Below are 24,759 nucleotides of genomic sequence, written 5' to 3' on the forward strand. Positions count from 1 at the left end.
ACGTTGTAATCTTAGACTTTATCTCTCTATTACGATAAATTTTCTTTGATAGGGGCAAATAATAGGGATACACTTTTGTTTCTGAATTAAGTTATTTAAGACTGAATGATTTAAATATTTTTTTCCTGCTTAACGAATATGAGTATAAAACCATCATAATGCGTAATGTAGCTTCTTTTGATTTTTTTTTGAATAGATTATTATTTTTATTTTGTGTCTACGGTATCGCTACTCCTCTTTTTGAAGTCTCTTGTTAAATATTTTTGTTAACTTTACATATCTTTATCACTCTACTATATTTTATCACTGCTTACGGCTCACTGCTCAGGGGTGATTCAACAGGATGCAAAATCAGTCCTGAAAATGCATAAATGGGTGAATCTACTTTTTTTGTTTTGTTATCCTGTCCCGTTGTCCAAGGGACAACAGTGGCACAGTTTGTTTGAAGAGACGTTGTATGCCATTCTATTAACATGCTTAGTAGGGGGCCCATTATGGACATTGGTTATAACAACCACAAAAACGCAAAACAGTTTAATACATTTAAGTACCATAAAATCAGTATTTCAATGAACTGTTGTCCCCTGGACAACTAATCGTAACCATGGCAACGAGTGACGCTAAAAAGTAGATTCTCCCAAATGCGCAATACTTACGTTCACTTACCGGTGTACAAACCAGCGGGCTAAGCACGGTCGCAGTTATGCCTGTCACGTTCTAATAAGTATGTAAATGCTAAAGTGACAGGTGATAAAAAGGCAATCATGCTGACACCACAGGACCGTAGTACTGTAAAATATGAAACTTTAAGATCTTTTTATTGATTTATTTCTACTCATCCGTTCCTCAGGTCCTGGCTTCTGGGGTCTGATCAACCCGCAGTGGAGCATGTGCAATAAGGGCCGGCGGCAGAGCCCCGTCAACATAGAACCCGACAAGCTGCTGTTCGACCCCTGGCTCAGGGACATACAGTTCGACAAGCATAAGGTATGTTAATATATCGCGACGTATTCGATCAAGTTTTATATTTACTCACACTTTTCGATTATAACATCATAGATAAGTGGCTTTGGGAGCTGGAGCTTGCGATAAGCTTAAATACACTTACTTCGTTGAGTCATTATCACCGTGGACTCAAATAATTTCCAGCGACAAATTGACAGAACTAAAGCGCCAGTAGGGATCGGCTCAGATTTCAGTCATTTGAACATTTTCAAATAAAAATAAAATACCAAAAACAATTACGAGAATTGGTTGATTAATGCGAATTTTGCCTAAGCTGAAACGCAGACCTGCGCTTTCGCTAGTTCTACTAAGCCCTGAAAAACGTATATATTTTAGAATAATGAATTCTAGTATGTTATACAAACTCACGCGTATTTGGCAGCTGTTCATCGGTGGAGGCCAGAGTTGTAAGCCAGCAAAACAAAATCAATTAGTGTGCAATTTCCGCTGCTAGTTTAGTTAGCAGGCTAGTTCTTAATAAAAATCAAAAGAATTTCGCCTGGGCGAGGCATGGGTACAATACCTACCTATGCTAGGCTATGTTACCACATGGTTGCAAACGATGCACAAAAACCCAATACACTACTGGTTTTAGAAATAAGCGCTCAGAAAACAAATTTTAGAGCATTTCAACCCAGCCTTTAACGGAATTTTTATTAACGCCGAACATGAATAGAATTCCCAAAAGCAAGTTTAAACGTAAATTTACTTTAACACCAGAGGGAACTTTCAAAAAACTGCAGCTAAATAAATCAAAAGCATTCCGATTCGGCTATTCTGACTGAATCGAAAGAAAGTAAGTCCCTATGTGATTCGTATGGGATTGCTGCTTTTTCATTAAACTTTACACGTACACGATATAAAGTGCATACGGGCACTAAATGTGAGGCTGTTTATTTATTTGAACCATTAACGGCACGTGGATTTTACGATATGCCGTTAAATAACGTTTTTTATTTCATTGGAATGGAATATTCCACGTAACTAGTATAGTAAACTGAAACACTTAGGCTCGATGAAACCAAACCAAAGTAAACATTTCTTATTTTTAGTTGTCGTTTTACTGTATGAATTTAAATATTTCAGCTTTTTGAATTAATAAGACTAGTGAGGAAAGTAAGCGCGGTGAGTTTGTACTTTTGTCTCAAGCGACACCGCTTGGCGAGACGGCACAATTGTTCCTTGGGTCATACTATGTAAGTAAGCTTAAGCTGATCTAATGCCCTAGCCACATATGCCACAAGATTTACTTTTGGCTACCCACCAAAAAAGGAGGGGAAAAGTAGCTCTGGCAGTCAAATTCACAGCTCATACAGCTCGATATATTTCTGCACTTACTTCCCCACTAGAAATAAAATGAACTACCGAAACCAAATAAATTAGCTCTGACACTATGCCTAAATCTCACTCACAAGAACGAAATTGCCAATAAAAAATGCAAGGAGCACTGCGCCGCCAATCTAGCTCTAACAAAACACTAACCACAAACACATACGGTATACCAGACTTTACCGTTATTACTTTAAAGCCCATAATCGCTTGCAATGTCTGGCTAATGAATATTGTAACGGCTCAGTTCATGCAGAATTATTCATTTAGAGTGAATTACGGAGGTAATGCTATGGAAATGTATGCGTGCGATAGGCTATCGGGCTGGATATCGAAGGCGTTTTTGCAACATACACTGGATTAGCACAGCTTACGATGTATTCTCGAACGGGTTTTGCATACAGTAAATGGGATGACTTTAGAAAAGACGGGGAACGGCTTTGACAGTTATTAGGGCAACGAAAAATTATTACAAATTCTGATAAAAAAATCAATGTCGGTAAGTCATACGTTCGCGTGTCAAGGTCAACGAAGAAGTCCGCTGCTTTAGACAAATGTAAATCTGTGGCCCTAGTGAAAAAGGGTACAAGTCTCTGGCAGCGCAGGTGTAAAGGGGTGTAAGTTCCACGTAACACTTATGCCCTTATACACCTAAACTGCCAGAGACTTGTACCCTTTTTCACTAGGGCCACAGAAATGTAAACTGTATTATTTCCCCCACAAAGGCTTTGCCTAGTGTGGGGTTCAGCTTAAATGTAAAACTGTAATCTATTTTTGAAATTATAAAATGTGTTACGTATAGTTTAAAAAGTAAAATCTGCATTTAATCTATTCTACCTACTGTTTTACCTCTAATCGTTTTTAATCTGTGGTACGCGTAGCTAATGTTGGATGCAGGTAATCCGTGAAAAGCGGGGATTACTGCCGCGGCCGATTGGTCCTATCGCTTTATGTTACCACGACTCAATTAACCAACCAAATCTGAACCTTATTGCAACTGAATAAGGTGTACTAATGATCAGTTGGCTGTTTGTACCGCAGCTAGATTTGTCAGCTCTATTCAAATTTATCTATTTGTGTCCAAATGAGGATTTTAACGAAAGGATTCAGCGTGGATACTATTCTGTTGGGCTAATTATGCGTAAATCTCGGCTTGCATGTTATTTGGCGCTCTAATTTACCCATTTTACCATCACACCATATGACCACACGTTACTTAATGTTTTTTGGAACGATTTTACATAATACGTTAGCTGTTCTTTTCACCAATAAGAATTTTCAATTCAGCAATTGTTTTTGGTCCTCCTATGAGGTCCTACGAATGCTAAGTTCCTCGTAGCCCATCGGGGGCAAAAAAGTCCAACCGTGGCACCCACGCACGAGGTCAAAGGCCGTACTACAGGAGTCCTAAGACTAAAGGCTGACGAGAATAAAATGTTATACATACTCCAATGTCTGTCTTAGAGATATGTAAGTATGTTTGTTAATTTTTCCATTGTGTGTAGCACTCTAGAGACCAAACGCTTCGGCAGATTTGAAGACATTTATGTCAATCATTTTTTCATTAGTCTGCAAGTATAAATTTTCAGCCCTTAAGCCCCATTTAGACGGATCAAGATCTTACATGCAATTTTCGTTACATTCCGGTATTTGGTCAAGCGACGGAATTCATAACACGCTGTACGCTGTAGTTAGTATTGTATCGAATATTGAATACAAGCTCACGCTGTGTGGGGCTTTATTGACTAGGATAGCGATGACGTTACTCGTATTTATAGATCATAAAGCCACGGGCGGTGGATCCTATCAATCAATGGTCGCACCTTGATTAAATCCAGAAAGTTGCTTTGAGTGGGGATGACGTATTGCTCGTTGACACGCGAACGATGACTTACCGCGATAGATAAGGTGTGCATAACAGCACGCTATTTAAAACCGTGTAGGCTGTGGTATCAAAGATAATTTGAAACAGAGGTGTATTGTCAAAAGAAAACTTTTAAGCGACGTGAATTTACTGCCATCTTTCGACACATCATTAAAACTTTTAGAACGCCGTTTGACTTTGATCCGTATTCTTGCACTGATATGTGTTCAATTTGTTAAATATCAAAAAGTGGCGCCAATTTACCGGGCACTACCTAAAAGTTATGGCACCGTCGCTCGAAACGATGCTGCTCTACCTGTGGCCTTTTTGATATTTAACAAATTGAACACATATCAGTGAAAGAATAAGAATCAAAGTAAAATGGTGTTCTAAAAGTTTTAATTATATCTCGAAAGATGGCAGTGAATTTACGTCACTACAAAGTTTTCTTTGACAACACACCTCCATTTAAAATTCTCTTTGGTGGTACATAGCTTGTTCTGCACGTAACAGGTATGAAGTCAGCGCGTATACGAGTAGCGCTATTCTTTCTTTGGGCAAACGATACTTCTACTCATTCAGTTTAAAAATGAAAACTATCTAGAGGAAATAAGTTCTTGGCAAAAAAAATTGATACAAGCTTTTATTCCTGACGTTTTCTTATTACAGGCAACTAACACAATTAGGGTGGGTTGTTTCATCTTAGAGTTCCTAAGACCAACTGTTTCATTCATCAGATCAGCTCGATGGTAGCATAATATTGCATTGTCTCCCTATTTCGGGAAGTGGGTAAAATTTAGCTTCCGAGATTTGACCCACACTAACAATTCTAACAAACCAGTAAATCAACATACTAACAGGGCAATTTAAATAAATGCTTGTAAAAATGGAATAAATTTCACGAATGGACTGCAATCTCTACTTTTTTGATGTTTAATGACATAATTAAATAGCAACATACAAAACTGACCTCCAATTGAAAATTGATTAACATACGCCTTAATAAGTATTGAGTAAACTGACTATCACAATACCGACAAATGGAATTCGGTTCGGGACCCTTATAGGGTGTCGTGTCTGTTATTTTCGCAATGGTAAAAAAATATATATATTAAACTACTTTTTCGGCGTCATGGTTATCCTACCCTTGCAAAATTTTATACCATTGATCACGAAATTGACAAATAACAGAACATTGAAACAGACGGACAGAACTTTGCTGCTTTGCTGCTTATGGATTAACATATATATATATATAGTCCTCCTCATCGATTTCGATGACGGCGACCTCAGTAATTACGGATTACGCCGATTATGGGCCCTAATGTGGCTGGCCAGGCCGAACTTGGTCTTAAAGACTCTTTTGCAGGTGTTACAATATAGTTGACCAGACGCGTTGTATGTATACGTGTAAGAGGGCTTTGGTCTCTCTTTACGTTGTTGGCGTTTGGTATCTAAGGCATTGAGGCGATTTTCCTCAAACGATTTGATGTGGTTAAAAATGGTGGACCGCCAAGATGCTCTGTCTGCAGCAAGCTCCTCCCAGCGCTCAGGGTTGATGTTGCAAGCATTCAGGTGTCGTTTGAGCACGTCCTTGTAACGCAGATGCTGACCGCCGTGCTTGCGTTTGCCTTCCACCAATTCAGAGTAGAATACGGTTTTGGGCAACCGGCGGTCATCCATACGGAGGACAGTCCACACCACCTTAGCTGTCGCTGCATGGATTAACAATATTGCCTGCGTAACACAGAACACAACAAATAACATGTAATATAACTTTCGATGCAAATTGTGGTTTCCTAATCTATATCCGCATTGGCCTATTTCTGTCCACTGCTTTGTTTGCGATGCCAATAGCCTAGATATCATTCATAACAGAACCAAATTAAAGTTACTCGTGATAGTGGCTTTTAAAATTCAACGCGGTTTTAATGGGAATTTGAATTAGTTTTCGAGCTGATTACATTTAGGGGCTTATTTTAATCTAGTGTGATTAATGTTTGGGACGGGCTCTTCAACAGCGATAGTGATTTTCAGCGCTAACGACTTTGTGCATTGTTTTTGGACAAAATTATAACTGAAAAGCCACTTACAACATAATATGTTTATAAATAATTACGCGTTACAGACCGTGATAGAAGTGACAAGGCTTGTGTAGTACATGTACTAAAGTCAAAAAGACACAATTCCCTCCGCTGTAGGTACTAGACCGATTACTTGTCACTTTGCCTGTCATTTTCACACTTACAGTATACTTGTTAGAACGTGACAGGCATAGTGACAAGTGATAAAAATGCAACCGTGCTACAGCCGTTAACACACCAGAGACAGAAACGGAGTTGATAGCAGTCGCCGTGGCCGAATCGGCCGTGGAGTTATTATTAACATTAAGTTAGGTTAAATGTTTATATCCGAATAAAAACTACATACCTAAATAAAAATAAATCAACCAGTTTCTAGCGAAACTGCAATGCTCCTAGTTGAAACTAGTATTACCTAAAATTATTTTTGTGTAGTAGTGATAACTAGTTATCATCAAGGCACTTTGTGAAAACTAGTTTTGACTAAAATATCTCAGTTCAAATTAGGTTTGACCGAGGCTTTTCGGAAAGCAGTTTTAACTATCAAAAACGCGTTTAGGCGATAAAGAAAACTAGTTTTTACAGTAGGTAGCAATGGTAGCATATTACGTTAAATGAGCGGCTGCGCTGCACCTCGAGTTGTGTACATTCTGTTACTAGCAGCGCCATCTGTTGACGTGTATTGGTAGTAGTGTAACAATCTTTTAATATTAAATTATTACTTGTTCCATCAGGTCAGCGGAGTTCTCCAAAACACTGGGCAGTCCCTCGTGTTCCGAGTGGAGAAGGACTCAAAGCACCAGGTCAACATCAGCGGGGGGCCGCTCTCCTACCGATACCAGTTCGAAGAGATATACTTCCACTATGGGCTGGAGGATAACCGAGGCTCAGAGCACCAAATCGATCACCATACGTTTCCTGGAGAGGTAGATATACCGAAACCGTGTAAACCGTACATTATTATTTTATTTTTCCGAGAACAACAACAGTTGTAACACGGGTATTATATTTAACTCAACCAAACAATTGGAAACTTTGACATATGAACATCGGTCATCTGAGATGGTACTTGCGTTTAGTAGCAAATGTATTAACTCTTACTAAAATGTATACCCGTCCCACTGCGATCTTCTGCAAGGCGTAAGTTCAATTTCATCATTTACCAGTATACTTATATATAAAAATGATCACCCTTTCACTAGTTGAAGACTCAATTTATTATTATCTAAGCGATTAAAGTGTTTTTAACCATCCTCAAAATAATGTTTTTGAAAACATATGTTGTTATATATGAAATAATTTTAGAATAACTTTTGGTTATAAAATTTTACAAAACTCCATTTTTTTTTAACATTGACTAACTCTGAGAGCCTGTTAGGCGTCTGATTAAATACTCAACTAAAGTAACAGTCAGCACTTCGGCTAAGCTACAAAGACGTTTAAAATATTCTAAAAGAATTTCCCAATGAATTCCCTAATAAGATTATTGGACCTTAAAATCGTTAAAGCCAACTTTTAGCAAATTAACACGTCCAAGTTTCACCCCATCCCCGTTATCGCTATCCGTTTGTTCAACTTCTGGACCCTCGGTTCCAACTTTTGTGCTAATTGCAAATGAAAGAGTTTTATTTTTAAGTGCCTTGATTGTGAATTTTTAAATGCGAGTTTTCAATGATAGGAATTGTTCTTTGAAAAGATACATGCGAGTTTTTGTTGTTTAGTTGAAAATATGGTTTTGTAGTACTGTTTTACAACAAAAATCTAATAACCGATTGCCAGAAAGAGCGTAGGATAATAAACAATACTTGAGGCATAATACTTCGAGGTTTACAATATAAAATACGATGAAGACGACAACGATTCTACATTTAAACCATTGACTTATAATTATATTACTTCGTAAAGACGGGCCTGGCCTTTCGGTATTACGAAGCCAGTTCGTTGGTGCACAAATCGCGTTTGCATATGTTGGCTCGGAATTATATGAACGGGCTTTTCTTATTGAAATCTTAGATTTTAACGATTTTGTAACGAAAATAAGTCCCCTTTGATTTTGCACAGTAGTAGGTAGTAGATGTATTATGGATGGCTTTATCTACGTGACAAATTGTATTATTACTCCATTAAAGGTCTGTCACCTTACATTATCTCGCTATCATGTAGAAAAATGTTTGTTTGGTTTGAAATTACTGTTTGGTTTCTAAATAAATTAAAAAAAAAAAAAAAAAAATACGATCATCATACCCAAAGGATGAAAAAAGCTTTTAACTCTAACCTCTAACTGAAACTAAATACTCTAACCTAAAACCATGTTGAACATATTAATAAAGACCGCTAGCTTAACCTTAAATGAGTTCTTTAGCTGTACATTTCATGACAATTTTAATAACGTTCCCCGTTTTCTTCATACAGATTCAGCTATACGGTTTCAACAAGGAGTTGTATCACAACATGTCCGAGGCGCAACACAAGTCGCAGGGCATCGTGGGCATCTCGCTCATGGTTCAAGTAAGACACTTTTTTTATGTAATCAATGTTGCCAACAAATTTTTAGAAATGCATTAAAAAGTTGCCTTCTGAAAAATTCGCTTAAGTTGTTACATCAGTTATCATACAGATAACAAAGGTGAGGTGCTAAAAATCTAATCATCCAAGTTCATTTTACTGTAATTTTTATTTATTTATTCCTATATTCCATTTCTAATTTTGTGTTATTGCCTCTTCATTTTTACAAACATTATGCGATATCGGTAGTCGGCATCGTTTGTAAAAATTAAATGTCAAAACACAAAATTTTAAATAAAAAATAGGAATAAATTAGAAATATTTTACAGTCTAAGTACCCCTACAACAATTAAGTAGGGATGTGTAAGGAAGGAGTAAAACTTTTAATGTCTAATACCTGTACCTGCCTACCCTTATGTCAGAGACATTAAATAATAGCCTGTTTCATGGATAAGTAACTTGTTTACTTGTGTAAAAGATTAGTGAATTAGTAACATGAATTAGTATACATTAAATGTATCGATTATATCATGAGGAATCTAAATAACCTCCTAAGATCCAGCCATACAAGGAAAAAATCCAAAATTTGTTAGTGTAACACAGTTAATTTTATTTTGTTTGATAATTGAATGAAACAAAACAAATTCAACTCTGTTCCTATTGAAAATGATTTAAATTTCATCAAACTTAATACGTCTCGTATCATCGTGAGCCTCACGATGATGAAACGTACTTTGTATATTTCAATTGCTTGATTAGAATTTTAATTATATTGATTAGGGAAACAAACAGCACAATATAATTCTTATAGCCTAAGAAAGTTATTTGCCAAAACACTTTCCACTGGAAGTTAATACACAATTTTGCTCTGAGAATAGAACCTGCGATTAGATATGAAATATAAAGTGTACATAGGTGTAACACAATTAAAAGAAAATACATAACAAAGAAGAAATAAGTTCAAAGAAGAAGAAATGTACAAATATGCGTAGACTGTAAGTTCCAAATGATAATAATAGTTCCAAGAATTTAGGTCCGAGATTAACTTTCAGTATATGAGCCCCCACTTTACAGGCTAAAGCAGATAGTTGTCCAAAGTCTGAGAACTATTTTCATAGTTGCATATTTGTTCCAGATCGGCGAACCGACTAATAAAGAGCTCAGGTTAATAACTAGTGCTTTCAACAGAGTTAATTATAGAGGTAAGCATCTCAACTTAAGTTTAAGCTCTCAAGTATCTAAAATTACTGTACATACCAATAAGTGTCTAAATTTAATTAACAAAACCCTTGTACAAGAATTATGATATAAGTAAAATTAAATAAAAAAAGTGCATAAAGTCGAATGTCATGATTTTCTTTATTTTCGTAAAGCATAAAGCTTCCTCCGTCTTTTTCCATACTTTTGCCTCACAAATGTTTCGATTTTGTGGTTGGCCCTAACTTGAGACTTTATGCATTCAAATTTACATTCTGAGGTGTGTATCAGTAGATACTAATCCAGTAACATTGTAGACTTTTTGTAATGGGGTTAGTTTGCATCAAATCCGGTAGTTCTGATTTTTTCAGACTTGTTTATGATGTTGGCCCAATGAATGATCCAAGGTTGTGACCTCGAGCTTGTCAAAAATCGGTAAAGCTGCGAAATTTTTTTTTTTTTTAGATTTGGGCGATTATAACCCTAAAGAATTAGTTTTTGATAGTACCTTCTCAAAAAGTTTTTAAATAAACCAAATTTTCTACAATAAGAAACTAGGATTGTCTCTTTAAACCTAATAGTTTCTGAGATAAAGCCTTTGAAAGTTCATAATTTCCTCAGGTCCAATCTATGCTATATTTCTTCCTGCTCCTAGCAACTACGGCAAGTTATATATCATTTTCATATAATTAAGAGACGACCATATGAAATTCGAGGAGAGACTTAATAAGAACAGGGCAAGTTAATAAATAAATTTTCAAATTTCCACCTAATGGTGATTTCTTGACCTTATCACAAAAGCATAAAGTCCATCAATGTTCGGTTTTTTTTATTAGACTGTACCTTAACAAATTTTAACTTCACAGGTAGCTCGTTTTCTATCAAGCATCTGCCGCTGAGCTCGTTGCTTCCCAACACTCAGCAGTATCTTACGTACGAAGGGTCGACCACGCACCCCGGCTGCTGGGAGACCGCCGTGTGGATCATCTTTAACAAGCCTATTTATATCTCCAAGCAAGAGGTAATTTCTAATCTCTAGTATCCATTGAGCATCACCAATCACCACTACTAATTATTTACCATACACTTGTACCTTTACTGCTCAATTTGAATCACTCACGCTTGATACAAAATAATGACAGATCTTCAACAAAACCCAAAATTAGAAGTAGAAGCAATAAAATTAAGCATTATCTCTTACATGATAGCGTGGTAACAATTGTTGTTCAAACAGATGTACGCACTCCGCCGCCTGATGCAAGGCTCGGACATATCTCCAAAAGCCCCCCTCGGGAACAACGCGCGACCAACCCAGCCCCTCCACCACCGCACGGTCCGGACTAACATCAACTTCAACAAGCAAGGGTCTCAGGTAATATAGATATTCCAGGTTAATTTTCCGTCAGATCCTGTCAGACGCCTTTTATGTCCTCAAAGGTGCGGCGAAATGCGCGTACTAATAACTTTGCACCACCACTCCTCACATGACAAGGATTTTAGATAATATAGCAGTTCCATATCCAAAAATGTACGCTCTCTACTCGCTGTCAGGCTCGGATATGTCTCCAAAAGTTTCCCCGCGACCAACCCAGCCTCTCCACCACCGCACCGTCAGAACTAATATCAACTTCAATAAGCAATGCTGGTAAATTGTATTTTAACATTAGCCAAAAGATATCTTCACCAGGCTTTTACATTAACAGGATGATTACGTACTTTTACAACTCCAAAAGTAGCCCTTCTGTAAGTGATTTTTAATTTCCACTCGGAAGTGACAGTCCAGGTAGCATGGACAAGCAAATATCTTGGCAGTAAAGGGGAAAAAGCTGCATGTTGTTGTCGCAATTGAATATTAGTAAAAACCTAGTCACCTCGCCAGGGATTTTTTAACCAGTAGTCATTGATCAAGATACATTTCTTAGTTCGTGGGTTCGTTCCAATCTCCAATAGTACAGCTTTTAGCATCTCGTTGTACCATATATTATCCTTAAATCAATCATATCCGGTATGAGCTAGACGCATTGAAGATTTAATAACACATAAAATAATTCATCTATGAATAGTGAAATGAGCCAAAGACTACAACAAGAAAACTGCTAAAAGCAATTCCCTGCGGTATCAACATCTTTCTGCGAACAATAAAAACGAGATATCAACCGCAACTGCATTGAGCAATAAAACGGGCAGTGAATAGCAAAAACAGCACGGTTTATCAAACGCAAATGAGCGGTTTAGAACGTGTGAACAAGAACTAGACAGAGATTGTGCTGCACTTGAAACAATAGTTACATGGAGTCGGCATTTAAAAATATTTTCTTCATACTTTATTTAGAGTATTAAATTTACGATAATGACGATAACTTATAACATGCATTTAAAAGTTAGTACCAACGTTTGTAAATGTAAATTGTAGTCAGTTTCATTGGTCTTCCAAAAAACTATTTTAAGTATAACTTGATTTTAATTTTGAAATGGAATAGAAGATTAAGTAATGAATGTGTATCATGGTCTTTTTTTTCTTCTAATAAATCACTATATAAAATGTCAAATAATAACGAGGAAACATATCAAATTATTTTTATTAAATAGTCACACTAATTCACTTCAATAAGTCACACTTTTTTAAGTGGTCGTAGAAAAAGAAAAAGTTACTGAGGCTGGAAACTATTTTCAGTCTATGATTTATCAAGTGGAAATCCGTGGTCTCTGTCTACCCCTCCGGGAAATAGGCGTGATTATACGTATACATGTATGTATTTTATAATTTAGCCTGTAGAATGAGCAAATTTATGTTTTTATTGTTATTTAATTATTTCAAAATAAAATTTCTTTCAAATAATTCGCATACCTCGACAGACGTCTCAAGTCTGGGTTTCTATTACAGTTTATTTACTGCTTCTAGTTCCAAGACAGTCCTTAGATAAGTTCAGTCGCCTGTGTTTCAGACAAGATGCTTCGCCGTGTTATTCCCTAAAGTAAGACTGGAATTAGATAAAAGGAATTAACAAAATTTTATCAACGTTACTTTTACAACTGAATGAACAAGCTTCTTTAACTTTTGTATTTTACTGAGAAGGGCATGTTAAGTCAAGTAATAATAAGTACATTATAAATAATAATACTATGGAAATACGTGACTATGAAAGATTGTTGAAATGTGACCGTAAATAAAATTATAAACTCTATGGTTTTAGAACCCCATATACTAATACCCTACCTCAGTATATAAGTGCACCTAGACAGAATACAATCCATCAGGTATAATATCTATAAAGCTATAACTTAAAGGGGTTTTATTATCAAACTGAGCTTGTATCGTCGTTTCATGGCGAGCGCAAGCGCGAGCATGTAAATATTTTAAATATTTTGGCACTACTTCTAGGCGATATTGAATAGATACAAAAATACAAAATACTTTATTTCATAAAATGCACAATGTTTATGATCTAACGGTGATGCCTCCCGGTAAGCCAATTGTTGCCTGTGTTGAGAGACACCATAGATAAAACTACATGAACCGTTTTTTCATAGATTAAGTTCATTGTGCTAAGTAGTCAAATTCAATTACATATCTCAAAAAAAATATAAGTATAGAGGGACTCAATTTTACAAATCTATTTCTTGAAAAATATAATTGAGAAAAAAATATAAGTTAGGTTATAAAACATTCAACTACCTCTTTGTACGGGAAATGCAAAAAAAAAATACACAGTTTATTATTGTTATTGTCTAAGTGTTCTTAATAAATTAATAATTAAAATTACTTGTAATTGTGCTGTCGTAAATTGTGAATTTATGAAATAAACAAACAAACGTTAAATGATCATGTAGATCATATCATTTTCAAAGTTAAAGCCACAAACACTAATGTCCTAACTCACTATCCAAGTGCACCTAGATACAATACAAAACTCAAGATAATATCGGCATCTCTTGGCCGGAGGCCTGTTTCAATAGCGCACGGCGGTGTACAACCGAACTCTAATAACAGTCTGTGCGACGGCGCTGTTACTCAAAGGTTTACTGTCAATTTGCACATTGTATTTTAATGTAAGATCCAAACTCAGAAATATGACGAAACCAAGTATGACGGGCCACCCATGGATTTCAAAGACCTCATTAGCGACGCTATCGACTACTTACGGAATGCTAAATTTAAGCTTTGATTTGCATGTAAATACTTAAAACACAGTGTAAACTTGCCATACGATAAATAAATACTCAGAAATGCGAAAAATTCTATAAAAAATATCTCTTCATCATTTTCTTTTTAGAGACACATGAACATAAGTTATAAAGTAATCTCAAGGCTCGTTTTATGGGAATTGCTAAATAAAAAACCTTTTTTTTAGCATTAGCATTTAATTTATTTGTTAATTAGCTATCCAATACTTTACTTGGACATTGTGAAACAGGCTCTTAGACACACACTAGGCTTGTTTACATAGCGCACAATCGAACTCTAGTAACAGCCTACTAAGCGATGCTATAACTCAAAGGGGCGTGCGTTACTGTCAAATTGAGCGTATCGCAGCTTACACTGCGAGCACACTGTAGAAAATATATTAACCTTTAGTTACATGCCTGAACCTTAGTTTTGGCCTAGTTTACCCCTCTGGGTTGGAAGGTCAGATGGCAGTCGCTTTCGTAAAAACTAGTGCCTACACCAAATCTTGGGATTAGTTGTCAAGCGGACCCCAGGCTCCCATGAGCCGTGGCAAAATGCGGGGACAACGCGAGGAAGAAGAAGAGTTACATGTATGAACTGCCTGCTGAACAATGTTTTTAACATAACTCCTAAATAAGTCTTACGACAAACAACCTCATATCACAAAAAATTACAAAACTATACAGGTGACATTCGGATGTCAACTGCAGCTGCATGACTGTTGCGGCATCATTGTTGCTGCCGCTGTATCTGTCAATTTTCTTGACAAAATAAGTTAAGGAATGAACGTCATAAACACGACATTAATGCGACGGTGAACGTCACATCACAAAGAAATTCACAGATACAGCAGCAGCAACCACGACACCGCAACAGCAATGCAGCTGCAGTTGTCCTCGGAACGTTACCTTTATTGATGGACTTTTCGTTCGTATCATCATCAAATCATTCATACGAACGAACAGCCTAACAAAACTATTAAAGTTCCGTTTCAGCCATTTTTGCAACGAAACCCTAAAAAGCACAAACTATCAAGGTTAAAGCCCTATAGCCAATAAGCTAAAGCTATTCCAGCCCTCAAGCCACAACCGCAGCACTGCAGAATTAATTAACATCGGGTGTAAATTATATTTACGCCGTGACTCGAACAAGCTCGTCTTAGCCGGGGATCCCCCGCGATTTATAGGCGGAAGTCCGGTGCACTACATCTGTAGATTGGGCCCGTATAGTCTGCATCTATCATGGCATAGACTACAGTGTAAGGGAAACAATATGGCTGCTTGTGTTTGGTAACTATAGTTTGGCAAGCCAGCTTTGTCGGTAGAACAATTTAAGGAAATTGACATCATGACAGTGCACTGTCAATACATTTATGAGAATATTCTGTATGTGCATAAAAATATTGCCGATTTTAAGAAAAATTGTGACATTCATAATATGAATACTAGAAATAAACATAAGTTCGCCGTGCCCTTCACTCGGCTCCATAAAATTAAAAAATCATTCATGGGTAATTGTGTGAGATTTTATAATAAACTTCCAAACCATATTACTGAGTTTCCAATTAATAAATTTAAGAATCATGTAAAGCGTAAACTTATTTCTAAAGCTTATTATACCACACAAGACTACATGAATGATAAAACAACGTGGGATTAATTGTGATTCGAAATGATTAATTATTTATTATATTTGAATAATGATGATGAAATGGATATTCCAATGCATGTATTTCCTTTGTTGTTTTTATTATATTTGTTTGACCTTTTAGAATTTATTCTAGAAACAATCTAGACTAGTATTTTTTATACATTTTTTTTTGTATGACTATATTTTGTGAAAGTTTTAGTATTAAATTTGATCTATGAATTATATTCATTAGTATTATATATGAAATAATATTTACAACATCAATAAATTGCTCTGATAATTAGATTAAGATAATTATATGTAATACTGTCTTACTATTCATAAGTGCTTGTTGCTAGGCCTACATGAATAAAGTATATTTGAATTGAATTGAATTGAATTGAATTGAACAAGGTGTCGAATTGGAGAATGTTAAATTTCGAGTCTTTTTCTACTGGCAAAGTTGACTTGCCAGAGAAAAGTTTATCGATACATGACGGTAGGAATTGTTTATAAAATATTTCCGACATTAAAAAAAAAAAAATTACTTAAGAGGGAAGAATAGCTTTGCGATCTTAGCGAAATAACGGTACTTTTTCTATGAAATTCCATTTCGGGAGAAATCGTTTTCCTCTAACTAAATCTTAACAAATCACTTTGATTTTGATGTCGATCGCTTGAGCATAATAATTATATTCTTGGTTTCTAGGTTACGCTTTAAAAAAAATTGCAAATTTCGAAAAAAAAAAGGAATACCTATAAACCTAGTTTTTCATTGTAATTAACATACTAAAAGATCATGGAGAATGGAAAATGTTTAGAAGTGGAAAAACGTTTTCTCTTTTTGTATGTCTGTTTTGGTTTATTTCTTGCTTAAAGTTATTTGCATTATGGGTGCCTTTCTTAGTTTAGAAACAGAGACTATCAGAGACTAACTTTAATCTTGCATTTAACTGCCTGAAGTAATATTGAACATAGATGTAAGATTTTATAGTTACGCGAAACACATAATTATTCTCTAAGTAAGACATATATTAGAAAAAGGGTAATATAACGCGTCGAATCACGCTGCAACCACTTCTTACCCTCAAATATTGCAATAGATAATACCAAATTGCTTGCGGCTATTCTATCAGCCAATATATATTGGTTAAACCAGGTTCCACACTTAATTGAACGATTCAAACTATTCCCAACAAAACCACTCAAAAATCCTTTGTCCATCATACTAGAAACAGTAAAAACGACCTAAGCGCAAGTTGAATAAAGTTTAAATTAGATTAAGCAGAGATGTGAGATAGGGTTTTGCAGGTAGAATGTGGTAGGAGAGAATGCATATGACGTCATTTAAACGTGCGACTTGGTAACCGTCGCATTGCGCATATGCGCAATTTATTATCGAACTAGCAACACATGGCTTCACTTACCGTAATGACTAGAATAGTTAGTTTTATCTCTTAAATTAATTTTACTTCTTTCTTATCTAATCAAAAATTTTGTTGTTTAATTTACAGAGGCTCAATTTTAAGTTGCTTCAAGTTTAAATGTTATTATTTTTCCTCTTTTATTTTATTTTATTTTAAACAGATACAGGCCAGTAATATACACGGATAAGATTCTAAAATGATAAATTTAGCCTACATGCTAACACAATTCCCACTAGGAGTTATTGTGGGACGTACCATACTACAAGCCACATCATGCCCTCATCATGTCCTTGGGGTTGATTAAGGTTGTAAAACTTAACGTGCAGATGTCGCTAGTGGCGTTGTCACAGTTGCAATGGCTAAATTTGCGTTGAATAATGGATGATCAGCTAGCGGAATTGGTAATACGTTGGACCGGCAATCCAAAGATGTGGGTTCGGGCCCACGTTGACCAGAGTTGATCATCGTTAATTTTTTTCATTATGATTGACATCTGCAAATACAATGTATGAGTATGAACTTCAAGTTTCTCCCTACTGGATATTCATATCAGTTTATGTTAACTGTTCTTTTTTTTCACAGATAAACAGCAACTGTCCCGACATGTACCGGAATATGCATTATACAGGTATTTTCTATATGCTTTTTTTATACCTACCTTCATCAAAATTTAAAAGGACATGAACAATGCACGAAGCATGACAGACGTCTAGAAAACTTCAAATCTATGCCATGAAATATTTATACAGGGTATTTTTTTTACAACCCTACGCCAATTTAATTTTGCGAGGTGAATACTACATAGGTCTATACTACGCAACTTTTACTATGAGGTCAACCCTAAAATCGTGAAAAAAAAAAACTGTTACATACATTTTGGCAGATCAGCAGTGACAGCATGGTTCCACTTTCATCACTTGTAACTATGCCTATCACTTTTGCACTTACAAACTTGTTAGAACGTGACAGGCATAATTTTTAAACAGAAACAATTTTTTTTTCCGCATTTTCGAAGTTGTTTTATTGTAAAAATTGCTCAGTATGACCTATAAGTAAACATACACATCGCAAAATAGGGGTAAGGGTTGAACACACCCTTTATTTACCAATTTCAATCCACACTCGTATTAAGCATGACATTTTATTACCCACGTTTTCAACAATTTGTGAATGATTGCCATAAAACTACTATTGATATCTTTCATGTGTAAAAGCACGAAGCATGTTGAAAGTTCTCAAACTTTACATAGAGATACAAAAACAAAATAGGGTCTCAGGAGGGAGACTATCACGTCGGCCACGAAACGCTCCGAGCGTGCACGCGCGACGCTAAAGGTAGCGATCGGATTCAGCGTGCAAGAGCATTACTGCTGCAGTATTGCTGGGGCAGACTGAATCCAATTCAATTCAATTTAATTTCTTTATTGTTGGTTATATGTAGGCAATACAGTTTTTCTAGAATGGTTGTCTATTATTACCTGCCTTTATGGCGTACAATATTCTTAAACTACATGCATTATAAATGAAATTAACATAATTAATGAACATAAAATAATCAAACCTAATAATAACATACAATAATTATTATTCCAAACGTCACCTTAACGCTAATCACCATACAAAGGAGTGCTTAGCAACTGCCATCGTTAACGTTCCGTAGCATAGCGTAGTCATCTCTCTCTAGTCAGACCAAGGTAAGTCTACAACAGTTTTGTTAGCACACGAAGAGCAAGTGTTATTTATACGTCATAATTTCATAGAAGTTTGATTTTTAAAATAACACTGGCATTGCGTGTGCTATCAAAATCGTTGCAGACTTGTCTTGGTCTGACTCTATCACTCTTCCATATTAGAGTGCGACAGTAACAGTTGCGTTTCGTTCACTACGGAGCGTAAACTATTGGCATGATCGCTACGCACCCGGTTAAAACAAACATGGCGGCATTTGCGTCAAGCGTGCACGCTCGGAGCGTCCGTAACGAATTTGGTTGCCAGAGCTCAACGAGGGGGGTGGGGTTAGGGTCGGCAACGCGCATGTAACTCCTCTGGAGTTGCAGGTGTACATAGGCTACGGAGACTGCTTACCATCAGGCAGGCCGTATGCTTGTTTGCCACCGACGTAGTATTAAAAAAAAAAAAAAAAAACGATTAGGTAATGGGCACAACATAATAATAGTTGATATAAATATGTTTTTAATAATCTAAATGTTACATGTTTTCAGCACGATATTCACGCAAGAATCGTACCAAAAAAAGTATTGCATGCAAACCCAAGCATGTGCAAAAAAAGTGTCACAAAAAAGTAGGTATAGCTGGTTCGCACTTTGACTTTTTATCTTAATACAGTGTGTAAATTCAATACGAGCAAATATTTAAACGGTTTTTTGAGATAAATTTTGCTTAGAAATACAATTAAAATATTAATCATACAAAATAATTCAGCCCACAATGTAAAGCAACACACAAGTTACGAGCATTTTAAAGTAACTGGCAATGCATGTTGGCAGTAACTATAAAAAGCTCGTATCTCGTAATGTCATGTTATGACTCCTTAATTCATTATTACATGGATTCATTCTATAGCTGGTTTATCGCCCGTATTAGATTTACATACTGTATGTTAATTAAATATTTTATGTATTTGTTTATTTACTTATTCTATTCAGTCATGATCTATTAGTTGCACGAATAGTGTATTAATTTTGCTTTGTGGTTACCTAATGTTATGTTAATAATAACTACTCACATGTAGCAACTTAAATAATTTCTAAAGTGTGGAGTACTGGTAAGTATTTATAGCTATTTATTATAACTAACTACACTAAAAAAGACCAGTAAACAAATTGCAGTACAGCTGTACGGTCAGCAGCAGAAATTGCTAAGCTCAGCTAATTACTAAACACAACTTTATATAAGAATAGTAAGAAGGGTTTTAGGTTAACTATTATAGGCCGCGGACTGGACGCAAGAGGCGCGCGGCGCGGCGAGCGGGGCGGCGGGCGGCGCGGCAAGCGGCCGCCGCTGTCGTCCAAAACAGCCCTCAGATTCATTCTGTATACATTTTGATCGTGCCGGTCGGAGCTGGGTGCCGCGAGCGGTGGTTCACGTGGCACGATAAAATTGAATGAGACTGTTTTGGACGACAGCGGCGCCACTTTTACTTGTTACTTCTGTTGATGACTGTACTTTGAATATTATTCAGCATATAAAAACAATTGAAATAGAAGCATCGAAGCTAGTGCGAAGTCATTACTCACGTAAGCGATTTCTAATTTGAAGATGTTTTAAGCTACCGCCGCCATACAATCGAAGTTACGCTCGAAGCATCTATTTTCTTTGTATAACAATTTTTACGAACAGTCGCTGACTGTACTTTTCTTTTCACAGGCAACTAATACTCATCGAGACAATTCAAAAAAACCCAAACATGATTAGGTTGCGTTGTTTCATCACAGAGTTCCTATGGCTACCTCCTGTCTCCATCATCAGCTCGATGGTACCATAATATTACATTGTCACCCGACAAACATATGTATGCAATATTTCACCTTAATTGAAAACCGGGAAGTGGGTTAAATTTAGCTTCCCAGATTTGACCTACATTAACTAACAAACAAACTTACATACTAACAGGGCAAGTTAAATAAAAGCTTGTAATGACATTTTAACTTAAATTGTATGGGAGCGATTCAATTGTTTGGCGGCGGGTTCATTCGACTCGCAACAAATCGTTAAGATTCAAACGAATCGAATCAGAATCAGAATCGACGTCTCTGACGTTCAACGTCCATGTTATTAAAATGTGTTAATTTTCCAGCAACACAATGGCCTCGTGAACATAACCTTCGGTACAGGAGCGCGGAAGACTTAGCCATGCTGCAGCCCAATTAGATCCTTACCTCATTCTAATAGAGTTTATCTTTAATTGAACCAAAAGGCACCAGTAGGGCTAAGATGGTCGGCTCTTTATCATTTGTCACCATGCCTGTTACGTTCTAACAAGTGTGTAAGCGCGAAAGTGACGGGCATAGTGACAAGTGATAAAAATGAAACCATGATGCCACCGCAGTAGGGCTAAGATGGTCGGCTCTTTATCATTTGTCACCATGCCTGTCACGTTCTAACAAGTATGTAAGCGCGAAAATGACGGGCATATTGACAAGTGATAAAAATGGAACCACACTGTCACTGCAGTAGGGCTAAGATGGTCGGCTCTTTTTCATTTGTCAGCATGCCTGTCACTTTCTAACAAGTATGTAAGTGCGAATGTGACGGGCATAGTGACAAGCGATAAAAATGGAACCATGCTGCCACTGCTGGTCGGTAATAACCCTCTATAAAAAGTCATAATTACATATGTCACAATTACACAGTCGCCATCAGATACATCGGAGCGGCCGAGGTGCTCAAAAATATCTAAACACGCACTCTAAGGCCTTGACAATAGAAGCGTGTTCAGATATTTGTAAGCATCTGGTCCGCTCCGATATATCTGATGGCGAATGTACGAGTATGTAGGTACGTCATTGCTTTTTTTAAAGCTGTAAATAGGAATATTTTATAGAATTTAGATTCCATTTGTAACTTTTTTCAATACCTACATATAAAAAAATATTCAAATATAATTTATTAGGTCTGAGGTAAACTATATGCCATCTGAAACACAATGCCAGTAGGTGAATTCTGCTTAAACCGTCACTGGTAACAGCTGAAGTTAACCTTTTATCGCATACGAAGCCATATATGGCGGATATGATATTCAATTCTATTGACAGTTGTCAATATAGTATTATATGGCTTCGTAACTTTAAAAGTTATTAAAGGTCAAATTTCAAAAAAAAAAATTACGTGCGGTAAGGGGTTAATAGTCTCCTAGCAGTGAATACTAGTAGGTTTTTAAAACCGGTTATTCCTAAGTTGTTATATTATTGTTATGTGCTATTATTGTAATATGTCAATTGTGTAGACAATATCTTCCTGGATAACAAACTAAGCAATATGAAAGTGTAACAATGCTTTTAACTATGGTTAGTACGCTGGATCACAGATAAAACTTTGGAGCAATAGACTCACTTTACACGTTTTATATTTTATTTTATTATCTTTATTGGGGAAAAAACAGACATAGGCAGATGATATAAAAAAGGATATTGGTTTTTACATTACAAGTGTAACCTGAGACAACTCCCACTAAGATTTATGAACGAATAATATTCAAGTGGCACTGTCCTCGGATTGAGGTTTAAAATGTGAGATAAAATAGGTACTAAACTAATATGGGTACACTGATGATAATAATAGTAGTTACAGTACTGACAAGATTCAATAATATAACAATCAAAAAGCGAAACAAGGGACTACAATTTATGATGCCCTTAAAGTTAATAAGTTGTAATTGGAACGTCATTAATAATTTGATCCTTAAAACACGGTTGACAAACTGTTTGTTTTGTGTAAGTAATTAATACTACTCTTACTATTCATAGTTCGTTTCAATTGCATATTCCATCATTTGACAATCTAAAAAATGACAGCTAGTCGCTCTTTTATGTAAATGAAATGAAATCGTCAAATATTCACGGTGCAAGCTGCCTTAAATCCGTCACAATTTCATGCGAGAATTAATGCATTTTAGACATTTTATTTCCCACGTAAAATCAAGTGTAAAGTGAGCCTACTGTTCTGAATGTTACTTGCGTAAATGTAGTTGTAGAAGTATGCCATAATCTTATAAGTATAAGTATGTATGTATTACCTAACTGTATATATGTATAGGTGTTATATAGGCTAATTATACATGGAAGTATCGGATTTCGTCCACAATTTAATTGTATTTATCCAAAACATAAGTATACAGGAATATTATACCACATATATGGGTAAGCTTTGGCAAAACTGTAATTATGATAATGCTTCAAAAGATATAACGCCAGTAGGCGTAAATGTAAATTTAAAAATTTTGACACCAGACAATCGAATTGTAATATACTGCTAAAAATACTTTAGTCGTGTAAGTAATATATCTCAATTTTGTAGAGATATGCGTAGATGTGTCTTAAGGGAGCAAATTATACATTCATGCGAAAATATTAGAATATAAACGTAAACTGTGCTTCTAATAGTGGTATCTGTCATCAAATTTAATGACTTATTATAATTTCCTTAGTTTATTTTATCCAGAACCCTCGCCATTTAAATAAAAATCATAGTTTCAGTACGATGTGTTATTCAGACTATTATTCTCCATATTGCCTCGGGTGGCAAAGCAATGTTTTATATATTCGCGTGCGGCGCACATCCACGAGACGGCAAGTTTTCGAAGTTAAAAATGGCGGCCGCCGCATACGTGGTTATCGAAGAGCGTCCATTTCCAGGCATCTTGCCGCACGAGGGGATATATAAATCAGTGTTATATTTTGCTAAACTATCTCATTTACTAAGTATAGGCATTAAGCAATAGGTATGGTAAAATAGAAAAAAAAATAGACATAAAAAAGCTTATGATTAGGTAACTACTGTTAATGGTATAATGATAGAAACACTATTTTTACGAATATAGGTATGCGAAATTTATAAATTAAGTGTAGAAATATAACCTTACTCATGCTAACTGCTGACTTTACATATAGAAAAAATGTTGCTTTATTTGTAACATATATGATGAGTAACGGAATATAGTTCACATGTTGTAAATTGTTGATGAGCAAACTGTATGAAATAATGTTGTTAATAATAAATTGATATTAATTTTAAATCAATAGTTTCATACAATATTTCATTGCGCCTTTTTGTTGCTAATCATCTGATCTCATATTGACTGTCATAAAATGATTTGATAGTATTTTATTATGCTGTCCCGATCATACAATGTTATATAACAGCTAATTTGGAAGCACCACGATTAACACCGTACATTATAATATTAAAAACTTGATCAATGCAACATACAGGCATGCAAATTTATAACACCAAACCTCAAATAGACATACCTACATGGTGCCGCGTGTATGTCGGATCAAATGAAAGCCAATGATATATAAACTTAATAATATCAAATATCATTGGTATGAACTATATAAACGGATCATATCGGGATATAATGAATTTAAAATCATCCTGTTACGCGTTTATATCTTTTGTACCACATTTTTGTCTACTGAGATAATTACCAATTCATTATTTAGGTTTTAAAGTAAAAAAAGTATTATTTTAGATGACTCGTAGAAAAGATATTTTATACAATAGTGATATCATCAAGTTTTTTTAATTTTGTACCTTACTTAGGCAACTGAGCAAGCTTCGTTTCCTAAACACGGTACCCGACTGAAAAGCTCTCTCAATTGTACAAAAATACTATTATTTTATCACTGGACTGTATTTGAACTGTACTGAAAGCGACCGTGTATATTATGCAGAAGATTGTCAAACTAAAATCATAGTTTTTTTCACCAAGGTGGTGGTGGACAGAACTCAGCCTTAACATCTGTTGCCTATTTAAAACGTGGTTTTAAATAAGTAATAAATAATACCCGACATCTTTAATTGTTTAAATGG

General features: G+C 35.7%; 1 protein-coding gene across 3 annotated transcripts in view; it reads left to right on the forward strand.

The window, feature by feature from the left end:
• Positions 1-23,721, forward strand: part of LOC133525065 (carbonic anhydrase-related protein 10-like) — a 67,335-nt gene extending 43,614 nt beyond the window's left edge. For 2 of the 3 annotated variants that reach the window (XM_061861289.1, XM_061861290.1), the window contains 8 exons: positions 851-987; positions 7,014-7,205; positions 8,692-8,787; positions 9,920-9,986; positions 10,848-11,002; positions 11,216-11,353; positions 17,788-17,833; positions 19,428-19,561. In XM_061861289.1, the coding sequence (XP_061717273.1) occupies positions 851-987; positions 7,014-7,205; positions 8,692-8,787; positions 9,920-9,986; positions 10,848-11,002; positions 11,216-11,353; positions 17,788-17,833; positions 19,428-19,546 (950 nt within the window). In that variant the 3' untranslated portion in view covers positions 19,547-19,561. Of the gene's footprint in view, positions 1-850; positions 988-7,013; positions 7,206-8,691; positions 8,788-9,919; positions 9,987-10,847; positions 11,003-11,215; positions 11,354-17,787; positions 17,834-19,427; positions 19,562-21,022 lie in introns of those variants that run through there. The other variant, XM_061861291.1, reaches the window with a different exon arrangement.
• Positions 23,722-24,759: the final 1,038 nt, after the last annotated feature.

This window comes from Cydia pomonella, chromosome 14 (genome assembly GCF_033807575.1).
Source record: "Cydia pomonella isolate Wapato2018A chromosome 14, ilCydPomo1, whole genome shotgun sequence".
Lineage (NCBI taxonomy): Eukaryota > Metazoa > Arthropoda > Insecta > Lepidoptera > Tortricidae > Cydia > Cydia pomonella.